At 39.8% G+C, this 24,155-nt stretch overlaps 1 protein-coding gene and 1 long non-coding RNA gene across 6 annotated transcripts in view; one reads left to right on the forward strand and one right to left on the reverse strand.

The window, feature by feature from the left end:
- Positions 1-24,155, forward strand: part of GRID1 (glutamate ionotropic receptor delta type subunit 1) — a 729,341-nt gene that overhangs the window by 501,693 nt on the left and 203,493 nt on the right. For both annotated transcript variants that reach the window (XM_077124708.1, XM_077124709.1), the window contains one exon: positions 146-265. In XM_077124708.1, the coding sequence (XP_076980823.1) occupies positions 146-265 (120 nt within the window). The remainder of the gene's footprint in view (positions 1-145; positions 266-24,155) is intronic.
- LOC143653014 (uncharacterized) lies at positions 3,047-17,887 on the reverse strand. Of its 4 annotated transcripts, XR_013161012.1 has the most exons (7): positions 17,767-17,887; positions 16,893-16,991; positions 5,606-5,854; positions 4,811-5,013; positions 4,325-4,470; positions 3,686-3,787; positions 3,047-3,282 (listed from the first exon to the last, which is right to left on the reverse strand). It is a non-coding gene; the product is annotated as an uncharacterized LOC143653014 (long non-coding RNA). The 4 variants fall into 4 exon arrangements; XR_013161011.1 differs by having other exon boundaries at positions 4,325-5,013; XR_013161014.1 differs by having other exon boundaries at positions 4,325-5,013; positions 17,494-17,887.

Here is a 24,155-nt window from a genome sequence, read left to right on the forward strand (position 1 = left end):
GCTTTCTCCTCATTCCAGCCTGTCCCGACTTCCATAAGACCTTGCCGGCTCCCTTCTCGGAGACCACTCCCTAACATGTGGGACTGCACCCCCCTCTCGCACCCCGTCTCCCCCACCTCCAGCGGTTTTTCCTTCTCTTCCATAGGGCCACATCACCGGCCTCACTGGGGAGATGGAGTTCCGGGAGGACAGCTCGAACCCCTACGTGCAGTTTGAAATCCTCGGCACAACCTATAGCGAGACCTTTGGCAAGGACATGCGCAAGGTAAGTCCCCAGGATCCCTTCCTCCTGCTCCGGTGCCTTTGAAGCTGCCACAACCCCACCCAACTCCCCACTGTGCCTCAGGCAAGTGATGAGTAGCTCAGAAATTCCCTCTCCCCATCCTCTCTGCTGCCGCTGGTGTTTCTACCACCTGCTGGGAGGTGGCTCGAAGAGGTTTCAAGTGGGGAGTGCTCCCACAGGCAGAGTTTCAGGAAAGCAGGGCCCCCGCGTCCCAACTGGGTGCTGCCTTTTGGGCCAGCTGGGGCCCTGGGCAGCCAGGATCCCGGAAGTGGGACTGGAAAGGGCAATGTGCTTTCCCAGAGGCACTAAAATCACGAAAGTGTGATTGTGGGAGAAGCAGGACTCAGCGGTTACAGCCAGAGAATTTTCTCCTAGGCCCAAGAGGGAAACAAGGGCGTGATAAGAAAAGTGATTCACCAGGGTGGTGAGAAGTGGGGAGACAGATGAGCTGGATAACTCAGGGGGTGGTTATTTGGTGCTGATGTGGGTCACTAGCCTGGGGGCTCCACCCAATGATATTTTGCATCTCCCTCCCCCTCTAATGGGTGATGGGGAGAACAAGGTTTCGGGATCCAGGACAAGGGACAGCCTGTAACCCAGACTGGAAACCCCAAAGTTAAGGAGGAGCCTGTGAAGTCAAGAGGTGCATATGGCAAGCAAAGAGTTGGGACGCTAATCAAAACAAGGGACCCTGGACAGTGTGGAGCTGGCACAGTGGGGTGAGTGGCCATGACAGTGGGTGTAAGGGTCAGGGCAGTGGCTGGTTGCCAGGACTCTGCCAGCCCAGGGCCTTTGTTACTCTCCCTGAAATGTTAGGGGCCAGGGGTGAGAGTTCTTAGGCTGCACAAGGCAGGGGCACAGTGGCTCAGTCTTACCCACAAAAGATGAAAAAATTATCCAATTGGCCCATACTTAGATTCAGGCTCACATGGACACACCGACATACACACACACACACACACACACACAAACACACGCACAAAGACACTTCTGTACACTTGACAACTGCCTAGGAGATAAAGGGCAGCCCATGCAAGCAAAGTCAGGCTTTGGCAAAGGGCTCCATCACTGATGTGGGGCAGAAAAGGGGTGCTGAGGATTTGGGGGAGGAGATATTGGGGATTTGCTCCTGGAGGACGTGGGTTGAAGGATCTGTCTGTGGAGTAGTGGGGGATGAGAGGGGAGCAGAGCGGGGGAGCGGTGCTGAGGTTGTCAGTGATGGTGTGGTGGGGGCTGGTCCCTCAGGGCAGGCTGGGATGACAAGCCAGACATCGGACATCCCTGCGTCAGAGGGAGAGCCACGGGTTGGTCATTTCACCTGGCGGGTGGCTCCGTAATCAGCTATGATGGGATGGCAGACACAGCACTTGAGAATATTCCGGGCTAGGAAATTTGTTTGCAGCATCATGGAAGCAGTTGATGACTACATTGGGATACCCCAGAGAGTCCAGATAGGCCTACAAAGTCAGAGGGTCAAGATGGCAGTGTTGTGGGGTCAGGAGGGCCGTGTCTGGGGCTGGGTGTTGGACTGCGAGGCCCTGGTGGAGCTGAGGCTGGTTAGCCCACCTCGGCCTGGGCCGTGACCACAGTGGGAACTGGCTGGTGTAGGGACTCCCCCTTCTAAGGGGAATCCAGGACAGGGGAACCCCTTTATTCAACTGCGATATGAAAAGACCTTGCAGGGAGCAGCGGCCTGGGGAAGAGGTGGTTCAGCTGGGTGTGGCCACCCCGAGTGTCCCTGAAGGTGGTCACGATTGGGCCCGCCCGCCATTCCCCTCACTCCCTCCCCTGCACCCCTGGGCCTGCACAGTGTCTCACACGAGGCCTCGCCGGGTATCTGAGCCAGGACAGGGAGCCTTGTCTCCCACTTCCTGATTCAGGTATCTGGGCCTCCCCCGTTGCCAAGGAAACAGGCCTCGGATGGCCGGAAGCCAGTGGAAGCTGGAATCTCTCAGAATAAGGAGTAATTGAGTTGGAAGGGAAGCTGGTTTTCAAGTGGGCTTTATTTTAAAATGTCTCCTTTTGTCAATTGAAAATCTGCCCTTAATAACTGCATATCCCCGTTGTTATCTGTCTGTTCGGCAGCTTATGGCTTTTAAGGAGAAGTTATCTGGGAAGCAGGGACTGCGATATACTGTGGCAAATGTCTGTTATCCAGGCCCTGGGTGTATTAAAACCAGGGTAGGGAGCTCCAGGGTGAAACTAGGACAGGGGATGCGACTATAGGGTAGCATCTGAGGGCAGGCGCAGCCTCAGCTGAGTGGGGCTGGGCTGCGGAGTCGGGACAATTTATAAATAAAGGGCCTTCATCTCTGAGAGAGAATAGCTGAGGGTGGGTGGCAGATCTGAGGGTAGGGTTAGGGTCTTGGGCCCCACAAAGGCAGGCACAGTGAGGCATGCTTAGGAGGGAGGGGCGCCTGGGAGAAGACCCACTCTCTGCAGCCCTGAGTCCATTGCACAAAGCTTTGGGGGAAGGTTCCCTGCAAAGATGATTTACAGCTATGCCTGTGCCCAATGACTTTGTCTATGTAGTATATCCTCTCTGTATCTATTTCTATATCAGTATAACAGCATATCTGTATCCATGGCTGTAAAACGTATCTATTTATCTATAACCCTGTATCTATGTTATCTATATCTAGCTATTTGCATGTATGTATATATGCTAATATATACTCATCTTAATATATATTCACTTAAAAATAACCACAGCAAACAAAACAAAAACCAAGTAATTCCTTTAACGTTTGAACCGAGGGGAATCGCTTAAATTAGGGAGCAAATGGATGTTTTCTTAAAGTAAATGGCCCGGAGGAAATCTCGGGGCGGGTGAGTCACCCAGACGTTTCAGATGAAGTGGTATCTGGAGACTGCGGGTTACTCAGCCCCTTCTGAGCGGGAAAGGAGTGGGTGATCACCTTTTGCTGCAGGGAGCTGGACAAAGGCGAATTAAATCATCTCATCCTGGAAGCGTGTACTTGTTGGGGGAGCACTGGAGGCTGAAATCAAAGAGCCATGTCTCAGGCTTACTGGGTAACTCCAGGCAAAATATTCCTCGGCTCTGGGCTGTGCCAGCGGCGCCTTCCAGCCCCCAGCCCCACCCCCCACCCCTAGGGGCCCTTGCCATGGGCTAAGGCATGTCCTGGGGCCCTTGTTCCTTCATGTTGGAGTTTTTTTTTTTTTTCCTTCAGGTCTGGGAACGGTGTTGGGAGCCCCACCCATTTGTACTTGGCTTTGTTTCGCTTTGCTCACACGGAAATCTCCAGAGGAGATTTGTCCATGCAAACGCCTGTAGCTCATGCCACGTGCCGGGATGAGACTTGAGGGCCACTGTGGAAAAGCTTACCAAGGTTGGGGGCATGTGGGGAGCTGTTTGGTGTAGGACCAGAGAGGAGCACATACCGTGTACAAAAGAACATGACAGTTTTGGGGCTTGCTGGCTTGGGAGCCTATGGGGTGGCTCCCCGGTTCCGCCTCTTCGGAGCTTCACTGAAGCTTAGTTTCCTCGGATGGAAGAGGCAGAGAATAAGAGCTTCTTTGTTGAATAGAGGGGCTGGCCAGCAGAAGGACCCAGGAACAGCCCTGGGCAGCACTGCCTTCTGCGAACCCTTCCAGGCAGCCTGCAGCGTCATTTCTGGCAGCTAGGACTGTGTGCTTCTCTGAGCATGCCCACTCCTGCCCCCAGCAAAGGAGAGGGGCACAGGCAGGTCTAGAACATGCCCTGTGCCCCTGCCCAAAGTGCCCTGCCTGCAGCTCCGCACCACACCACGGACTGAAGCCCAAAACTAAGACCCCCTGCTCAAGCACCCCGCCCTCCCCGCCCCAACCCCAGTTGAGTGGCTGCTAGGATGACCAGGCTGGGTCCTGGGGCAGTGGCCTGCTCCCTTCTGGGCTGGAAGCAGAGCTCTCTTCCTTAGAAAGACAAGGGATGAGAAAGGCCAGGAAAGGTTCACCTCTGATGAGATTTGTTTGGGTGCGGATGTCATCGGTGGAAGAAGGGAAGTGTGGTTGTCTTTTTTTCCCCCCACAAGCATTGCTTACCTGGAGTTCACAACCAGCCACAGCCTCGTGGAAACATCTTTTTTCAAGGCTTGTTTGCTGAGGATGTCCTCCTTTCTCTGTTCTCACGTTGCTGGCCTGGGGGACTCATTCCCTTCCACTGCCGCAGGTCCCGGTGTAGCAAAACCCTGGGAAAATTGCCAGCTGCCCATAGACTCTTTGAACCCCTTTTCCCCTGGGACCACTTGCTGGCTCAGTGGGGGGCAGTAGCGCATCTCCATGGGCCGGAGGGTGGGAAGCAGGTGGGAAATGGGGTGGGGGGAGGCTGTGGGTTTGCTTTATGGATTTCCATTCCAGGACAAAGGAGGTTCCAGTGCAGTAAGAGAGAGCAGGGCTGCCATCTGCAGCTTTCTATAGTGTGGAATCAAGTTGGGACCAGGAGAGGCCAAGAGAACATTTAATTCCATGGTTTTCAAGGTTTTGTTTAGCTGATCCTGTAAACTCGTACTCGGAAGGCAAATGTATTACCCAGTTGAAAAAGCAGCACATGCAGTGGTTGTAATGGGGGGTGGGGTGGGCAGGCATTGGGAAGAAGAGTCTTGAAGCTCTCCGGTACTGCGTCCCTTGTCCCAGCATCTCCAGGCTCTTCTGTGTAGCTCCATTTGGGAAACTGAGGCCCCGAGATTGGAGAGGCTTGCATGTGGCAGCACTGGGGCTGGAAGGCAGATTTCCTAGGGAGGATGTGCTACTGATTACCCGGAACACCTTTTCCTGAATTAAGATGGTTACATGACTCCCTCACTCTCCTCCCTGCGCCCCACCCCCACCCCCCAGCACTCTTTCTGCCCCAGCGACAGCAGCAGCGCCACGCAGTCCCTTCCCAGTGCCTGGAGCCTGCTGGCTCCCCCACTGCCCTTGGCTCAGCCTCCCGGTACCAGCAATTACTCTGAAGGGGAATGGCTTCCTCTGTCCTCTAAGGCGCTGCTTCTAACCTCGCTTGTCAATTTCGAGTCTTATAAAAGCTGATTTTGGCCAGGAATCAAATGCCTCCCACCCCTCTGGGATGCCACGTCTCCAGGAGGACCTTGTGGCCGCTGCTAATTCACAGTGATAATCGCTCCTCATGCAGCGATTGCCAGCCTTGGGCCGGGGAGGACATCATTAACATGCTCGCCCCAGTCTGTTGCTAAGCTGTGCACAAATTGCCCCACATTCTTCTGGCTCAGACGTTCTAAGCCCAATTGCAAAGTCACCAGGTGGTAGACGGGCTAACCCAGTGATGAAGTCGAAGCCACCTCTCACAGCACAGGTGAGCCCCCTTACCTGGGCGCGCCAGCAGTGGGTACAAGAAACCGTGTTTGTGGTACAGGTCAGGGGTGGGGAGGGGAGAGAAACTTCTAGTGTCTCTCTTATGCTGTTTATAGAGACTCCAGGCTGTGCACAGCGAGTCGCAGAAGAGAAATAAACTTCATTGTCTTCTTGGATTAGCATTCTTGCCGCGTATTTCCCAAGTAAAATGTCAACCGTTCCGAACCCTTGTGCTTAGAACCAAAACAAACACTGCTGCCTCATCTGAGTAAAAGGAGAAGAAAAGAGGCAATTAAGAATTGCATTAGGAGTAACATGTATTGCTTCGTTTTGAAGATAGCATTGATGCATACTTATTTAGGGTAGAATGTTTAGAAAATACAGATAAATGAAAGGAAGAATATAAAAGTCGGTTATAATTTCCAAACTAAGAGATAAATGCCTTTCCTGTGCATTTCTTTATGTAGATTTTTTTTCTTTTTTCTTCCATCCATACATAAAGAATATGTATTTTTATCAATTTTGCTATTTATTGTCTATACGTTTTATATTCTGACTTACCCACTCAAGACTATATTGGGAGTATTTCCTTGTTTCTTCATTCTTCGGAAGTGTGATTTTCAATGGAAGCATATTATTCAACTTACAGAGAGCCATCATTTATTTTATCCTCCTATGTGATGAATGTTCAGATATTCTTGCCACATTATTATAGAATAGCTTTGTAATGAACATTCAAAATATGTACAATTTTAATTACATGTATATTTCCTTGTTTAATTTTTAAAGAAGTAGAATTAACAAAACAAGGATAATAAATTTTTGAGGTCTTTAATGCTCTTGATACATCTTTTCAAATTATTTACAGAAAGGTTTACTAATTTTCACATCTACCAGTAGTAAATGGAACTCTCGGTTATATACCCAAAACACAGAGCAATATGGTAAATGTTTTTGTTAGTTTGGTAGCATGGTAAATGTTTTTGTTAATTTGGTAGCAAAATGAACAATTTAGTGTTGCTAAATTTGCATTGCTTCTTTGTGAGGTTATAAATTTTAAGATATTTTTGTCGTTTGCATTTTGTATTTTGTAAATTATATCTTAAGTCCTTTGTGCCTTTTTATTGGGAGTGAATTTTTTCTTGTCAATTTATACAACCTCTTTCAGAAGGTTTGTTCTGAAAGGTTTGTTCCAACAAATTGTTTGCTTTTGAATTAAAAATATTTTTACACAGAGACATTTGAAAATTTCTGTCATCAAATAATTTGGTTATCCATTTGTAATGTTTTCCATTGTTTGTATTTTCAGAAAGTCATGCCCAATTTGAAGATTGGATACTGTTCACCTTTACTTTTCCGTACTGTTTTATGTTTTGATTTTATTTTGATGAAATATCCCATTCTTCTAAAATTTCAATTTTGGATTAATTATGACATGATGGTCTGGCTTTCATATTTTCCCAAATATGGCTCCCATTATTATTTATACAGCAATCCCTTCTTTCCATGTTTATTTGGGTGTCACCTTTGTCATATGGTATACTAAAATTTTGAACATCTCATTTATTTGTTTATTTCTTCTCAGGCTTTTTCCTCTCCTTTTTCTCTCCGTTTTAATTGAATTCATCTTTTATGTTTGCACATTATCAGAATCTGTTCATTTGCAAGTAACAGTGCAAGAATGCCCACCTCAAATGGATTAAACAGTAAGGAAGATTATTATCTCACATAAAAAGAGGTCTGGGGCTCGAGGAGCTCCAGGATTGTCTAATTCAGACCTTCAATGCCCAGATCAAAGACTCAGGTCTTTTTTTATCGTGCTTCTAGGAAGTTCTCAGAGCTCAGTGGTCATTCCTTTTATCATTTCAAGATGGCTGCAGCAGTCCTGTCCAAGTCAGAAAAGAGGACGCAACCTGGAAGGAGACAGTTGTTCCTTTCCGTGTGTCCCCTTTATAGAATGAGGAGACCTTTCCTACAAACGTCCCAAGTTGTCCAGGGTTTACTGTTTTTAATGATCATTTTGCTTTTTTGTTTTTACAGCTGAGGTTTTCCTCCTAGGTGTATATGTAACATTGACCCATGCTGGGAATTCACGTGTGTTAGATTTGTGCTCCCATCATGTCATGAATATTCAATTGCTCATTCTTTTGTACTTGTGTGAACAAGAGTTCTTGAACACTGCAAAGAATTTAACTAAAATCATCTGAACTGGGAGCTGGTTGGGACGCTCATTACTTTGATGTCCTGGAAGCTTGCTTTTCCTTGAGTCAATTTTAGTTATCGTCTTCAAAAAAATCTTAAATTCACTGGGATTTTCAAATGCATTACTTTAAGCTCTGCACAGTATTTGCAAATAACTTTTAAAAAATCTCTGCTGACGTATCTCCCTTTTCATTTCTAATGTAGTGTGTTTCTGGTGTATCTGCTTCTTTTTTTTCAAATCACTCTGGGATTTATCGGGGCATCACTCTGGACAAACCAACAAAATCGCATGCCCTAATCTCGGTTCCATGTACTTATGGTGTTCAATTAAGCTGTCTACATAAGTTATATTAGGAAATGCACTAGTCAAAATACAAATTTTGTACCAAGTAAACATTTTTTTGCTTTAGTCTCATACATAAGTTAAAATTTTAAAATATTAATTACCACCTATTTTCAGCACTCTGCAGTAATGACATTCCTTTGTTCTTCCTCATGCAAAAACATTTTTTAAATTTGTACATTTAGTCGCTATCATTATACACTCTAGGCTTCTTGATTAGACTTGACAAGATTTTTATTGATTTTTTTTCCAAAGAACTAGGTCTAATTTGTTTAATCAATTTTATTGTCTTTTATGTTACACAAATTAATTGATCTATGATTTTATCTTTTCTCCCGCCTGCCTTCTTCTTAGTGTTTGTTTTATTGTGAGCTTTTAAATATCTTACGTAGTATAGTGTGTACGATAAATTATTTTATCCTTTATGGTTTTGGAATGCTGTGGCTGGGTCCTAGTGGTTTTTCTAATGTAAAATGAAGTGTAACACTCATACCGAAAGGTGTCTAAACCGTAAGTGCATAGCTCAGTGAATTTTCAAGAAGTGAACTCATCCCTTTCAAGATCAAGGTCAAGAAAAAGCAATATTACCAGCTCCCGGTCCTCACCAAAGTCTCGCTTCTGCCCCCTTCAGGTCTCTACACCAGGTGGAGCCAGGGTTCTGATTTCTGACTCCACGTGTTCGTGTTTCCTGTGATGATTTTGATGTCAGTGGTATCACTCTACATGTTCTTTTGCAACTGACTTCTTTTGCTCAGCATTCTATTAGTGAGTTTCATATATCTGGCTGCATTTAATTGTAGTCCATTCATTCTTGCTGTAACATGCAATATGCCTTTTTTATTTCACTCTTTGTGAACCTTTTTATTTTGAGAACTTTCGCAGTTTCCAGATTTTGGCTATTACCAATATACTGCTGTATCCATCCTATATGTACCCTTTTGTGGAACGTATACAGGTCCTTTTGTTGGATCTCTACTTAAGAGTATATACCCATATATACTCCAGTTGCAGCCTCACCATCCCTCAGGGATCTAGCATGCATTGCCAGTCTTTTCCTTGTTAGCCATTTGGGTGGGTGCAAAGTGGTTTCTCACCGTGGTTACTATTTGCATTTTTCTGATGATTAGTAACTTGAGTGCCTTTTCATGTGTCATTTATGAGTCATTTGGAGATCTCCTTTGTGATATGCCGGTTCATATCTTTTGTGCATTTTTCTGTTTCGTTGTCAGACATTTTCTTGGTGATTTGTAGAATTGGATGTGTGTCCTTTATCAAATACGTGTGTGGCAAATGTTGTCTCCCACTCTGGGCTTGTCCTTTAAAGCTCTTAACAGTGTCTGCTGTAGAACAGAAAATTTTATTATTAATGTAGTTCAATTTACTATTCTTTCCTATTTGTTTTGTGCACTGGTATCATTTAATAAATGTTTGCCTATCCAAGAACATGAAAATATTATACTATATTTCCTTCTACAGTATTTCTTGTTTAACCTGTTGTATTTTTAGCTGCATTCATTTGAAACTGATTTCTGTATATGGTGCTGTTTTGGAGGCAAGATAAATTAAAAAAAGATGGATACCTAATGACCCAGAATGATTTATTGGAAGGAAACATTTTCCTTACTGTTCTGGATCTTTGTCATAAACTTACCACTTTGCCACTGTTTATTGTAGTTCTGTTTCTGAACATTCTATTCCATTCTATTTGTCCCTATGTCAGCCCATTGATTTAATGATCATGTTTATAATATTTCTTTATTTCTTAAGTCCTCTAATTTCATACTGATGTTTCAAGATTGCCTTGGCTAGTCTTAGTCTTTTGCCTTTCCTTATAAAGTTAAAATTTAGCTTTTCATTTCCACAATGAAATATTGTATTTCCTGTATAGATCAGTTTAAGGAACTGACTCATCCAACTAATGAAAATCCAACTAATGAAAATAGTATATACTCCTCAGTTTATTTAGGTCACATTTAACCTCTCCCAGGAAAGTTTTGTAGGTTTCATTGCAGAGATCTTTACATAATTTTTGTTTGATTTACATCTAGAAATAGATATTTATGATGATACGCTATGTGGCATATTTAATTTTTAAAATTTTTCTTGTTTGTTGAATATGTATATGTTTTTTTGAGAAAGAGAGAGAGAGAGAGAAAGAGAGAGAGAGAGAGAATTGGCTTCTGTACTTGAATTCTTTGCCTGCCATATGAAGTATCACAAAGTAGGGGGCTGCAAATAGCAAAAATTATTGTCTCAAAGTTCTGGAATCCAGAAGCCTGAAATCCAAATGCCAGCAGGGCCTTGCTTCCTTTGAAGTCTGTAGGTTTCTCATCGTAGTTGGCCAACAATCCATGGTGTTCTTTGGCTTGTGGCCTAAGTGAATCTCTGCCTCTGTCACATGCTGTCTTCTCTCTCTGTCTGTGTCCAATATTCCCCTTTATATAAAGATGACATCAGGGTCTGCCTTAATCAGTCAGACTTCATCATAACTAATAACAGCTTCAAGCATCCTATTTCCAAATAGGGTCACATTCAAAGGCTCAGGGTTTAGCAATTGACCATATCTTTTGGGGGAACTCAATTAAATCTATCAAAGTTTTGAATATTAAATTATTTTCTGGTAAGTTAACTGCATTCATTGATATATTATCATTGTTTGCCTGTAGATTCTATAAACATAGCCCTGCCATCAATAAATGATGAGAGTTTCCTTTCTTTCCAATTCTTATGCCTTTTAGTCATTTCTCTTACCTGATGGCATTGGTTAGGGACTTTAGTTCAAGTTGAATAGATGTGGTGATAGAGGGTATTCTAATCTTATTCTTGATCTCAGAGCATAGCTTTTAATAATTCAACATTTAGTATCATGGTTACTATATATTTTTAATTTTTAAAATTTCATTGTTTTTTGCTTACTATATATTTTTAGTACATGTTCTTTCTCAGATTAAGAAAATTCCCAAGGATTCCTAATTGCTAACAGTTTTGTCAAGAATGGAAAAAAGTCAAGGGCTTTCTAATTATATCTATCAAGATAATTATGTATTTTATTTGTTGCCTATGTGGCAAATTGTGTTGATTTTAATTTTTCCTTTTCCGATGCTGCTCATTATTTTACTTTTCTACATCAATACCATACTGTTTTGATGATATTGATTATTATAATCTTATTCTATACTTTCTTTTTCTGAATAGTCTTTTTTCAATTAAGGTTTTGAAGTTAATGTGGATTTACATGCATTTACATGCATTCCATAATGCAGAATGATGCAATCTACCCTTAATCCAGTTTCCTCCAAGGTATCATCTTGCAAAAGTATAGTACAGTCACAGCTAGGATACTACCATTGCTATATCCATTGGTGTGATTTAGATGTCTCCATTTCACTTGCATCAATGCACGTGTGTCTGCGTATTTAGTTCTATTCAGTTTTATCACATATGCAGATTGACATGTCCACAACCACAGTCCAGTTATAAATAAATGATCTCATCACAAAGATAACACCTATTACTCTTATATAACTACCTTCACCTCCCTCGTGTTACCTTGCCCCTTGATCCTGACTCCTAACTGCCACTAATCTATTCTGATTTCAAAAATTTTATTTCCCAATTGTTCTGTGAATGGACTCATCATACAAAATTATCATTTTGGGATAGACTTTTTGTCATTCATAATAATTCCTTGAAGATTCAACCAGGTTGTTGCATGTATCAATATTTTGCTCACTTTTATTGCTATGTAATATTCCACGGTTTGGATTTGCCACACTTTAACTATTCACCCACTGAAGAGCATTTGGGTTGTTTTCGATTTTTGGCTAGTACAAATAAAGATGCTATGAATATTTGTAGACTGGTTTTTGTGTGAACATAAGCTTTCATTTCTCTGAGATAAATGCCCAAGAACGCAATAGCTGGGTCCTGTGATTATTGCATGTTTAATGTTATAAAAAAACCTGCCAAATTGTTTTCCAGAGTGATTGTAACAGTTTATACTGTTAGGAGTGATACCATTTCTCTGCATCCTTGTAACATTTGATAATATCACTCTTTTTTTAAAAAATTTTAGCCACTCTGATATGTATGTAGCCGTATCTCCTTATGTTTTAATTTGCATTTCCCTAATAGTGAATGATGTTGAACTCTTGTCTTGTGTTTATTTGCTTCTGTATAACTTCTTCCATAAAATGTCTGTTCATGTCTTTTGCCCATTTTCTAACTGGTGTATTTGTCTTTTACAGTTGAGTTTTAAGAGTTATTTATACATTCTAGATAACTAGCTCTTTGTTGGATATGTGGTTTCCAAATATTTTCTCCTGGCTTTATAGCTTGTCTTTTCGTTCTTTTAACAGGATATTTTGCAGAGCAGAAGTTTTAAATTCTGGGGATGTCCAGTTTATCAAATTTTCCTGTCATGGATCGTGCTTTTGGTGTCAAGTTTTAGAACTTTTTGCCTATCCCTCCCTTCCACAGACCTTCTCCTATTTTTTGTTCTGAAAGTTATATAGTTTTATATTTAAGTCTGCAATCCATTTGGAGTTAATTATTTTATGAGTTGTGAAGGTTAGCTCGAGTTTGGTTATATTTGTTTGTTTGTTTATTTGCCTATGGATGTCTGATTGCTTCCTTACATTTGTTGCAAAGGTTGTCCTTCCTCCATCGAAAAGTTTTTGATTCTTTTTCACAGATCTTTTGGACATATGTGCCTAGGTCTATTTCTGAGCTTTCTATTATGTTCTCCTGGTGCTCGTGTCAATTCCTCTGCCAATCCCACACTGTCTTGATTATGTACCTGGGGAATGAGTCTTTATGTTAGGTAGAGTGATTCCTCCCATCTTATTCTTTGTCAAGATGGCTTGAGTTAACCGAGGACCTGTGCATTCACATGTAAAATTTAGAATAGGTTTGTCTGTGTGTCCAAGAAACTTGTTGGGATTTTGAAAGGACTTATATTAAGCTTACAGATAAATGTGAGGAGCAGTGACATCTTTACTATGTTGACTCTTCCATTCTAGGAACATCAGCAGTTTCTAAGTCTCGGCATACAGATCCTATACAGATTCCATTAAATGTATATCCAAATATTCAATTTTCTTTGGAGTGATTTAAAATGCTATTAATTTTGCTTTCTTCCTGTTCCTTGTAAGTGTATAGGAATGTGGTTAATTATTATGTGTTAATCTTATGGTCTTCTATCCTCTCGCCTTGCTAAATTGACTTATTAGTTCTAGGAGATTTTATTTCCCCCCTAGATGCCTCAGACTTTTCTATTTAGACAGATATTTCGTATGAAAAGAGAGACATTTTTTTTTAACTTATTCCTTTCCAATCTGTATGCCTTTTATTTCTTTTTCTTGCCTTATTGAAGCAGCTAGATCATCCAATAGTCTGTTGAATAAGAGCAGTGAGAGGGGACATCCTTGTCCTGTTTGATCAGAGTGAAAACATTCAGTCATTCATTATTAAATATTTTGGCAGCTTGTGCTTTTTGTTGCAGATGTGCTTTAACAATTTAAGGTAATTCCCCTTTATTCCTAAGTTTCTAAGAGTTTTTCATCATGAATGAATGGTAGATTTTGCCAATAATTTTTTGCATTGATTGATGTAATCATACGACTTTTCTTTAGCTTGTTAACTTGTGGATTACACTGATTGATTTTTCATACATTGAATCACCCTTGTATTGGTGGAAAATATCACACTTGGCCGCTGGATATAGTTCTGTCTACATATTTTTGGATCCTATTTGGTAATATATTGCTGAGTTCATAAGAGTTATTGGTTGTAAATATCTTTGCTTGGTTTGCCATTAGGCGCATGTGTTGTAACATATACCTTTCTCTTCCATTTTCTGGAAAAGTTGTGTAGAAAAGTACTAATTCTTTAAATGTTTGGTAGAATTCTGCAGTGAAACCATCTGGGCCTGGAGTTTTATTTTTTCAGGAGCTCTTTAATTACAAATTCACTTCTTTAATAGCTATTTATCTATTCAGATTATCCACATTGCCATGGCTGAATTTTGGTGATTTGCAGTTTTTGAGAAATTGGTCCATTTCTTCTAAGCTCTTGAATTTATGAGTATAAAATTGTTAATAAAATTCTCTTATCATTTCAGTGGCTGTAGAGTCTGTAGTAATATCCCCTTTGCTGTACCCCATATTGATGATTTCTGTCTTCTTTCCTCATATTGTTGTCTGTCTTTTTAGAGGTTTATTGATATTTTGAAGAGCTGGATTTGTTCATTCATTTTCTCTATTGATTTCCTATTTTCAAAGTCAATAATTTATGCTTTTACCTTTATAATTTATTTACTTCTGCTCACTTTCAGTTTTTTTTTGCTCTTCCTTTTCTAATTTCTTGTGGTAGGACCTTAGATTAAGACAGGTCTTCTTTTATAATGTAAGCGTTGAGTGGAATAAATATATATTATTAATACATACTATAAATATACATAAATATATATTAGTAATAATCATTTCCCTCTCAGCATTGCATTAGCTGCATCCCATCTATTTTGATAAGTTGTATTTTATTTTCATTCAGTTTTACGTGTGTGTGTGTGTGTTTAATTATCTTTAAGACTGATCCATGGATTATTTAGAAGCATGTTGTTTAATTTCCACAAGTTTAGAGATTTTCCTCTTTTCTCTCTATTATTGAATGCCAACATTCAATCCATTATTGTCAGAAAGCATACTCTGTATGATTTCAACTCTTTTAAATTTGTTGAGGTTTTTTGTTGTTGTTGTTGTTTTTATGGTCTATCATGGTAATTGTTCCATGGGCGCATAAATGGGTGTATCCTGCTGTGGTTGTGTGGAGTGTTCTATACATCAGTTAGATTGGATTGGTTAGTTGGGTTGGATATCCACTTCACTTGTTGATCTTCCATTTAGTAGTTGTCTCAGGTGCTCAGGGGGCATGCTGAAGGAGTTTCCCTAGGCTAGACCACCTGGTGCCTCTAGTTGAAGGAAAGGAGTTGATGGCTCCTGAGACTGAAGAACATTTCCCAGGCTGGGCCCTTTTTGTGGCAGAATCCCCTTTGCCAAGTCTACCCAGGCTCTGTTTTCTTTCGCTATGATTTCCTATTGTTTTTCTAGCTTCTTGATATAAATGATAAGTTTTTTTCCTTGTTTGCATTTAGAACTATGATTTTCATTAGAAACGCTGGCTTAGCTACACCCCATAAATTTTGGTATATTTTACTTTCAGTATTATCTAGCACAAATATTACTTGATTTCCTTTTTAATTTCTTTTTGACCCATGTTTTTTTTTTGAAACCTATCATTCATTTTCCAAGCAGATGGAACTTATATTCTCATTTTTCAAATTAATGATTTTTAACCTATTTCCATCATGATCAGACAAACTGTTGCAAATGATTTGGTTTCGTTGAAAATCTTTGTGGCTTTCTTTGTGACCATTGTATGGTCACTTTAGGTAAATATATCATGCATCCTTGGAAAGACTGTGTATTCTGTCTTTTTGTCCTCTATGGTGACTCTGGATTTATCTATTTTTCCTTTATTTAGTCCAATTTTGAATCATACATATTGAAGCTATGTTATTGGAGACACACAGATTTAGAGTTTTGGTATTTTTCTTATGGGTCAGCACTTCATTATTATGAAATATATATTATTAATATGCATTGTGAAATATATATTATTAATATGTATTATAAATATACATAAATATATATTAGTAATAAATATATTATTATGAAATAATAAAGCATTACTTGTATCTAGTAATGCTTCCTGCCTTAAAATCTATTTTACATGACAATATAACTGGAATATATGTTCTATTATGTGTAATGTTTGCATGGTCTAACATTATGCATTATTTTATTTTAAAACTTTTTTCTCACATTGAAAATATGACAAATATAAGTAGCATATACTTCTCATTTTAAGTTTTTGTGATCCATCCAGATAATCCTAGACTTTTTTAGCTTGGGGTAATTTGCCTATTTCAATATAATGACTGAGTTATTTGGGTATATAGTTATATTTTCATAATTTTCTATTTGACCCACGTGTTTTATATTTTATTTCTCTTTTTTGCTTTCATGTGAATTATTATTATTTTTATTTATTTTTTTTACATGGGCAGGCACCGGGAATCGAACCCGGGTCCCCTGGCATTGCAGGCAAGCATTCCTGCCTGCTCAGCCACCGTGGCCCGCCCTCGTGTGAACTATTTTAAAATTTTTTATTTATTTTCCCACTATTGTTAAATCGACATATATTTAAATGTTACAAGTTATTACTATTACTGGTTTGTACAGGTAACAGTCAGTCAATAGTCTTTGTATTTATAGACACATTTTTCCATTCTGTTTTTAACTTTTTCTTGCAATTCCCTGTTTTCCTTTTGGACTATATATTTTCTGTTATGTTTGTCTCTTGCTGTCTTTTGGATCAATAATTTAAAAAAATTATCTATTTTTATGTACTATTAACTCTCTATTCATACATTCTTTCACTTTTCTTTTAGTGATTACCCCAGATATTAAAATGTACATCTTGAATTATTACTGTTCTAATGCAAATTATTTCTTTTACCATTTTACTACTAATACTAGACGCTTTGAACAGTAGCCCCTTTAAAGCCTTCCTCCTTTTGCCTTACAGGTGTCATCCAGTTTAATTGTACTTATATTTTAGTCCTCTGAAGGCATTGCTTTCATTTTTTGAACAATCATTACTTAATCACTATTGAATTATGTGTCTCTACATACATACCCTTTCAGTCGTTCTGTGCCTTAACAATTTCAATACAATGCTAAGTACAAAATCTCAGACCTGGAGCAAAACTCCCCTTCATTCTTGGACCTGTGAAACCTAGAAAACAAATGATCTGATTCCAAGATACAACAGTGGAACAGGCATAGGATAGACATTCCCATTCCAGAAGGGAGAAATTGAAGGGAACATAGGCGTTACAGATTCCAAGGAAGACTTAAACAAGCTCTGTTCGATTTCAAAGTCTGGAGAGTCATCTATGGCTGGGTGGTATTTCTTCTGGGCCCACCCAAAGCCAGTGGCCGTGCTCTCCCAGGATGCTGGGACCTTGGCGCCACCCTCTCTGAGCACTCGCGTGGCAGCCTTGCTCTGCCCAAATGCTTGGGTGTAGACCCTACCATCTCAGCATTGGAGTAGCACCTGAATTCTCCCCAAACACCTGTGCATAAACCCCACCCTCTCCAAACCCTGGGATTGTGGCCAAACTCTCCTTGAACATCAAACATCACAGTGGAAGCCACATGCACTTCAAGTGCTAGTGAGCCTCTCTTTGGGCACAAAGAGATAGCTTCAGTCCAGATATCTGCTTCCCTGGTTCTACCTTTGAAGTCATTCTAACTTCAATTCATTCTTTCGCTGTCCCTTTCTGTTCAGGTTGGCAGTGTTTCTCCATTTGCCTAATTTCTTTTGCGAGGATGATTTGGCTACATGAGTGTAGAGCTCAGTTCTTAGGGGATTCACCTCCCTGGGGCTCAGGAAGGTTCCTAGGAGAGCTATTTTTGGCCTGAGTCTCAGAACATGCTATCTGGATAGACTGACAGTTCTCCAAATGATCAATTATTGGTTCCTTTGTACATAAGAGCTCAGTTCTTACTTTATTCCTTTTCTTTCAAATTTCGCTGTAAGTTGCAAAGAGAAACCAGGCACTGAAGCTTTTTCCAAAATGTTTCCCTTTTAAAGGACTCCAGTAAGCAAACCCAGTTTGAATGGGTAGAGACACATCTCCATAGAAACCACCTAATCAAAAGGTCCCACCCACAATAGGGTGGGTCACATCTCCATGGAAACAACTTAATCAAAAGATTCCACCCAGCATGCTGAATCAGGGTTAAAGAACATGGCTTTCTGGGGTACACAACAGTTTCAAATCAGCACACAATCCTTGATTTTTGTATGTTGAAACAGCCTTGCATTCCAAACTATTTTTCAATTCACATTGCTAAGATTTTGTTGAGGATTTTGAACCTATATTTTCAAAATCTCTTGGTGTCTAGTTTTCTTACAATGTCTTTGGTTTTGGTAGTAAGGTAATGCTGGCCTCATAGGATGAGTTGGAAGTATTCTCTCCTTTTGTGTTTTCTAGAAGAGATGATGTAGAATTGGTGATATTTCTTCCTTAAAGTCTAGTAGATTTTATCAGTGAAAACATCTGTGCCTATAGTTTTCTTTTATGAAAAATTCTTAACTACAGTTTCACTATCTGTACTAGATACAGGACTATTCTGCTTATCTATTTCTTAAGTGGATTGTATTAGTGTGTGTTCTTCAAGGACTTGGCCATTTTCATATAATTTGCTTAAATTATGGGCTTAGAGTTGTACATAGTACTCCATTGCTATCATTTTAATGTCTATGCTGATATACCATCTTTCATTCCAGATATTGGTAATTTGTGCTTTCTCAATTTATTTCTTGGTTAGTGTGGCCAGAGGTGTATGGATTGTATTGACTTTTCAAAGAACTGGCTTTTGGTTTCATCGATTTTCTCTTTCCTTTCTCTGCTGTCAGTTTCAATGAATTTGGTTCTTATCATTATTTTCCCTCCATTTGCTTTGGGTTTAATTTGCTCTTTTTCCCCAAATTTCTTAAGATGGAAACTTTGGTTACTTGACTTGTATCTTTATTACTTCTCTAATATAAGCATTTTAATACTACACACTTCCTCCTAAACACTGCTTTGGCTAAATTCCATAAGATTTGATATGTTGTAGCATCACCTATCCATTTATTTGCCACCATTCTGGCATTTATGGTTAAATTCCGACTCTTAAGCAGGCAGTATGTGGTAGGATTTCTTTGTCCTATTTCTTTGTCCACTCAATATTTGCCTTTAAGTGGGAGTGTTTAGATCATTTTCATTTTATTTAATTATTGATAGGGCTGCATTTATGTCTACAATCTTATTATTCAATTTTTGTTCATTCCTGCTGGATTTTGGTTCTCTGTACTTCCTTTACTGCCTTCTTTTGGATTATCTGAATATTTTAAAATGTTTTAGTGTGTCTATTTGCTATATGGACATAACTCACTGTATATATTCTTAAGGGATTTTACAGTATAGCTAGAATTAATATCAAATTTATATTAAATGTAGAAATCTTGCAAAATATCGATCCCTAAGACTCTTCCCTATTAGCTTTTTTTTTATTTGCATGGGTAGGGCGCAGGAATCGAACCCGGGTCTCTAGTATGACAGGCAAGAACTCTGCTTGCTGAGCCACTGTGGCCCACCCTGGCTTTATGTTATTTTGTGTTACATATCACGTGCTGTAAAGCTCTATACATTGAAACTGCTATCAGACAATATTATAAGTTTTTATTTCAACAATCATACATATTTAAAAGAACTTAAGTAGGGAAAATAGTCTTTTGATGATACGTATCCTTTATATTGTTCTTTTTTCTCCTAAAGATCTAAGTTTCCCTCTGGTACCTTCTCCGTTAGCCTGAAGCAATTTCTTTAGTTTTTTTCTGTAGTGCAAGTCAGCTAGCAAAAAAAAAAAGATTCTCTTAGTTTCCCATCTTCTGAGAATGTCTTAATTTTTTTTTTTTTTACCCTTGAAGGAAATATAGAATTTGGGGTTGATAGTTCTTTCTGTTCGACATTTTAAAGCTGTTATTCCACTTTATTCTGGCCACTATATTTTTTGACAAGAAATCTCTGGTCATTCCACATTCCGATCATTGTTCACCTGTATGTAACATATTATTTTCCTCTGGCTGTTTTCAAGAGTTTATCTGTTGTTTTCAGCTGTTTGACTAAGATGGACGTACATATGGTTTTCTTTGTGTTTATATTTTTTGGAGTTCACTGAGTGTCTTGAATCTGTAAATTTCTATTTCTCTGATGAGAGCTTTGTTTTCTTTCATTTCAAGTGTATTTTCCTTTACTTTATGTATCTTGTTTTAAAGTCTCTATCTGATAATTTCAACATTTGGGTCATCTCAGTTTTGGCATCTGTTCATTTTTACTCTCAAGAACTGGTCCTGCATTTTCTGGCTATTTGTATGTCAAATAATTTTAGGTTGTATTCTGGGTACTGTGAATGCTACATTGTGTGGCATCCAGGTTCTGTCATAATCCTCAGAAGACTGTCAGAAGCTTTGTTTCAGCAGGCAGTCAACCTGCCAAGGTTTGGATCTGCAAGTTCTGCGTCACCCTTCTGTGACCGGGTCTTCAAATTCCAGTTCAATGCTGAGTTCTAAAAGCCATCACTGTGCTATTGTGGTTCTTTCCCACTTATGCATTTTTCTGAGGTGCACTTGGGATTTTCTGGTTCGTGCACAAAACTAAGGATCTCTACTCTCTCTTTCTCTTTTCTGTAATTCTCTCATCAGTCTCCCATCCCTAGGGGTTACTTTTTCTGTTTCCTGGTTCTTCTGACCAGGAAGATGAGGTTTCCAGACTCCTTTTATGTCCCAGTGCTGTCACTCGCATCCCACTGCTCCACAAACAGGGCCTGCTGTCTGAGTTTCTTGGGCTGTTCAGGCAAATACATGCAATGGGTGAGTTACACAGTGGGAATTTATTTACTCATGACTTGGAGGTTAGGCACAAGTCCAAATCAAGGCATTATCAAGATTTTTTCCTGAAGACATCAAGGTGCTCTGGGGCTGATTGCTGGTGATCCTTGGTTCTTAGCATATCACACGACAAGGCACATGGTGGCACCTCCTGATTTCTCCCTTCTCTTCTGGGGTCTGTTGATGTTCAGCTTCTGTCTGCTTCCTTTGTGGCTTTCTCTGTGTCTGCCTGAATTTTACTCCATTTATAAAGGACTCCAGTACCAGGAATAAGAGCCACCCTGAATGAGGTGGGCCACATTTTAGCTGAGGTAACTTTATCCCAAGGGCTACTTACAATGGGTTCACACCCACAGGAATGGGTTAAGGTAAGAACATATTTCCTGGGGTACCTACAGCTTTAAACCACCACTTTCCACCCTCTGGACCCTTAAAAGACACGTTTTTCTACATTCATTCTATGACAACATCCCCAAAGCCTTAGGTCGTTTCAGAAACAATGCTAAAAATAAAGTCTTATCAAAATTGATTACAGGTATGGTCTGTCCTGGAACGTAGTTCCCCTCTGTCTCTGTACCTGTGAGATCTAGAAAATAAGTTATCTGCCTCCAATATGCAATGAATCAACATTCCCATTTGAATAGAAAGAAATGGGAAGGAATAAATGAGTCACAGATCCCAAATAATTCCCAAGGCCAGCAGGTCAAACTCCACTAGATTTTAAGGACTGAGCTTAATCTTTGGATCAACGTTTTGTCTTCCTGATAGAGTGGCAGTTCCACCCCTTCTAAGGGCTTCTTTAATGGCTGTGTTCTTCCCAACACTGGGTAGAAACGCCACCTCTAGGGGTCTGGGGATGGCAGCCAGGCCCTCTGTAAACCCTGGGGCACAGGTTTCACCCTCTCCAATCACTGGGGAGACAATACTCTTCCTTAATAAATGGGGCAGAAGACCCTCCAAACTCTGGGGCAGTTGATCTACTGCCTCTAAGCACAAGGCAGGGGGCACCCATTCCACACACATGGGTGGGCCCACTCTCTTTGATCAAGGGGATATCTTTTGTTCAACCCTTGACTTCCATGTTTCTTCCCTTGATGTCAATCTTCCTAAAATTTGTCCCTTCTGTATCCCTTTTAGTCTAGATTGTTCGTGGTTCCATTCATATACATTTTGCAAAAACCTTGTTGACTTTACTTTTAATTCCCAGGGGTCCAAACCATCCAAACCATTTTTCCATAGATCCTTTTTTGGGTGTCTGCATTTCCAATCCTGAATTCCTGGGAAATTGACACCTGGCTCCGTGTTCAGTTAAATTGTCACATGGAACCTATTCTGGATAGGATCAGAGTTTTCTGAACCAATAATTTCTGATTTCTTTGTGCCCAAGAGTTCAGTGCTGAACTCATCCCCTTCCTCTTACATTTCACTATAAACTGCAAGGAGAAACGAGGCTGCACTTTCCACATTTAGCTTGGACACCTCAGCTGAATATCCCAAGTTCATTGCTATCAGGCTCTGCCTTCCATACAACATCAGAACTCAATTTTAACACGCTCTCTGCCATTTAAAAGAAAGCCTGCCTTTCCTCCAGTTTCTATAACACATTCACCATTTCTTCCTGAGACCGCATCAAAAGTATTTAATGTCCACATTTCTGCAGTCTTTTCAAAACAGTCTAGGTCTTTTCTATCTAGTGTCTCACAATTCTTCCAGCCTCTACATATTTCCCAATTCCAAAGCTGTTTCCACATTTTGGTATTTGCAATAACCATACCCCACTCTCCTGATACCAAAAGGTCCTACTTACAATGGATTCACACCCACAGGAATGGATTAAGTTTAAGAACATGTTTTTTTCTGGGGTACCCACAGCTCCAAACCATCACACCCACCATCAAGGGAAAGCTAAGAGAGGGTGGAGAGAGGGGGTGGAAAGAAGTACATCTGTGTTGATTTTCCAAATTTTGACTCCCTTTCCCACAATCTGCCTGTTTTTCTTTACCCTTTAGAGTCCTTAAGTAATTGTTCTCTACCTTTTCCCCAGATATTTTATTTCCAGTAAAGAAGAGGGATGAATTATAGTGGGATTCTGCCACTATAATAGAACTGGAACTCTAATCGTATGTCTTTTAAATAAATTAAGAGGAGATAAATAACAAAGAACACATCATTGCTATGTACCAGAAGCTTCTACAACTACTTTATTTCACTGTCATTGTCACATAGTACTCTCACCATCTTTTTTTTGAGGATGTTTTCACTGGATATCAGGTTTCTAGTTCTTTTAGCGCTTTACAGATGCAATTTCATTGTTCTCTTATTTCTGTAGATATAATTTTAAAAAGTCATCCATCAGTGTGATTGTTGTTAATTTCAAGGGGGCATAACGTTTTCTCAGGTTACTTTTAAGATTTTCTCTCTTTGATTTTTACCACTTTGGCTATAATGTGTCTAGGTAGGTGTGTCTTCTTTACCTTTATCCTGTGAATTTCTTAAATTGATGATGTGCTGAATTTGATGAGATCTGGAAAATTCTCAGCCATTATTTCTTGTAATCTTGATTGTGGCACTTTCTTCTCTCCTCTTTCACAACATTTACTAGACATGTTTAGAAGGTAGTACATGTCTTTTACGATCTTTACATTTTCTCATATTTATTTTTTATATGTGTGCTTCAGTTGGATGTTGGGGAAAAATGTCTTGCATTAATTAGTCCTGTCTTTTCCTGTGTCCAGTTGTTTTTTATACTTATACAAGGAGTATTTAATTTTACATTTTATTTCTAGTTCTTGACTTTTTATTATTATTTTTTATGGATTCTAATTATCTGTTCAAATTTTTCAGCTTTTCATTCTTGTTATGACTCATTTCCTCTGTTTTCCATCATGTATTTGTAATATTTAATTTCAACTCCTAATCTATTAACTCCAATATCTTCATCTTTTAATAGTTTACTACTAATGACTATTTTATTATTTCCCTTTTCTTCTCATATTTCTCTTTTCTTCTCATGCATGCGAGTACTTTTTTATTTCATACTGGACATTGTGAAAGGTATTTTATACGTGCTCTGACGGATGTTATCTTTCTCTAAAGGTTGTTAAAATGTTGTACCAGAACACATTGAGGTTACTAATAAATCATGTTGATTCTATTAAGTTTTGATTTGAGAATTTGTCAAGATAATTCTATTTCCATTTTCCCCTCACTTTTTTATAGCATGACCCTTACACCTAGACTCAATTCAAGGTCAAGGGGATTCATGAAGATATTCTCTAGCATTCAGAGATGTCTGAATATCTGCTCATTTCTTCATCCTCCCAGCCAGTCAATCAGTCACCTTCTCTTAGGTTGCTTCCAGGCTAGACATGCATCTTAGGAGTTTCCCAAGAACTTGAGTGGAATTTTTACAGAGAGATTTGGGGTTTCCCCTTTAGCTCCCTCCTCTTTGTTACCAGG

This window comes from Tamandua tetradactyla, chromosome 13 (genome assembly GCF_023851605.1).
Source record: "Tamandua tetradactyla isolate mTamTet1 chromosome 13, mTamTet1.pri, whole genome shotgun sequence".
NCBI classification, from domain to species: Eukaryota; Metazoa; Chordata; class Mammalia; order Pilosa; family Myrmecophagidae; genus Tamandua; species Tamandua tetradactyla.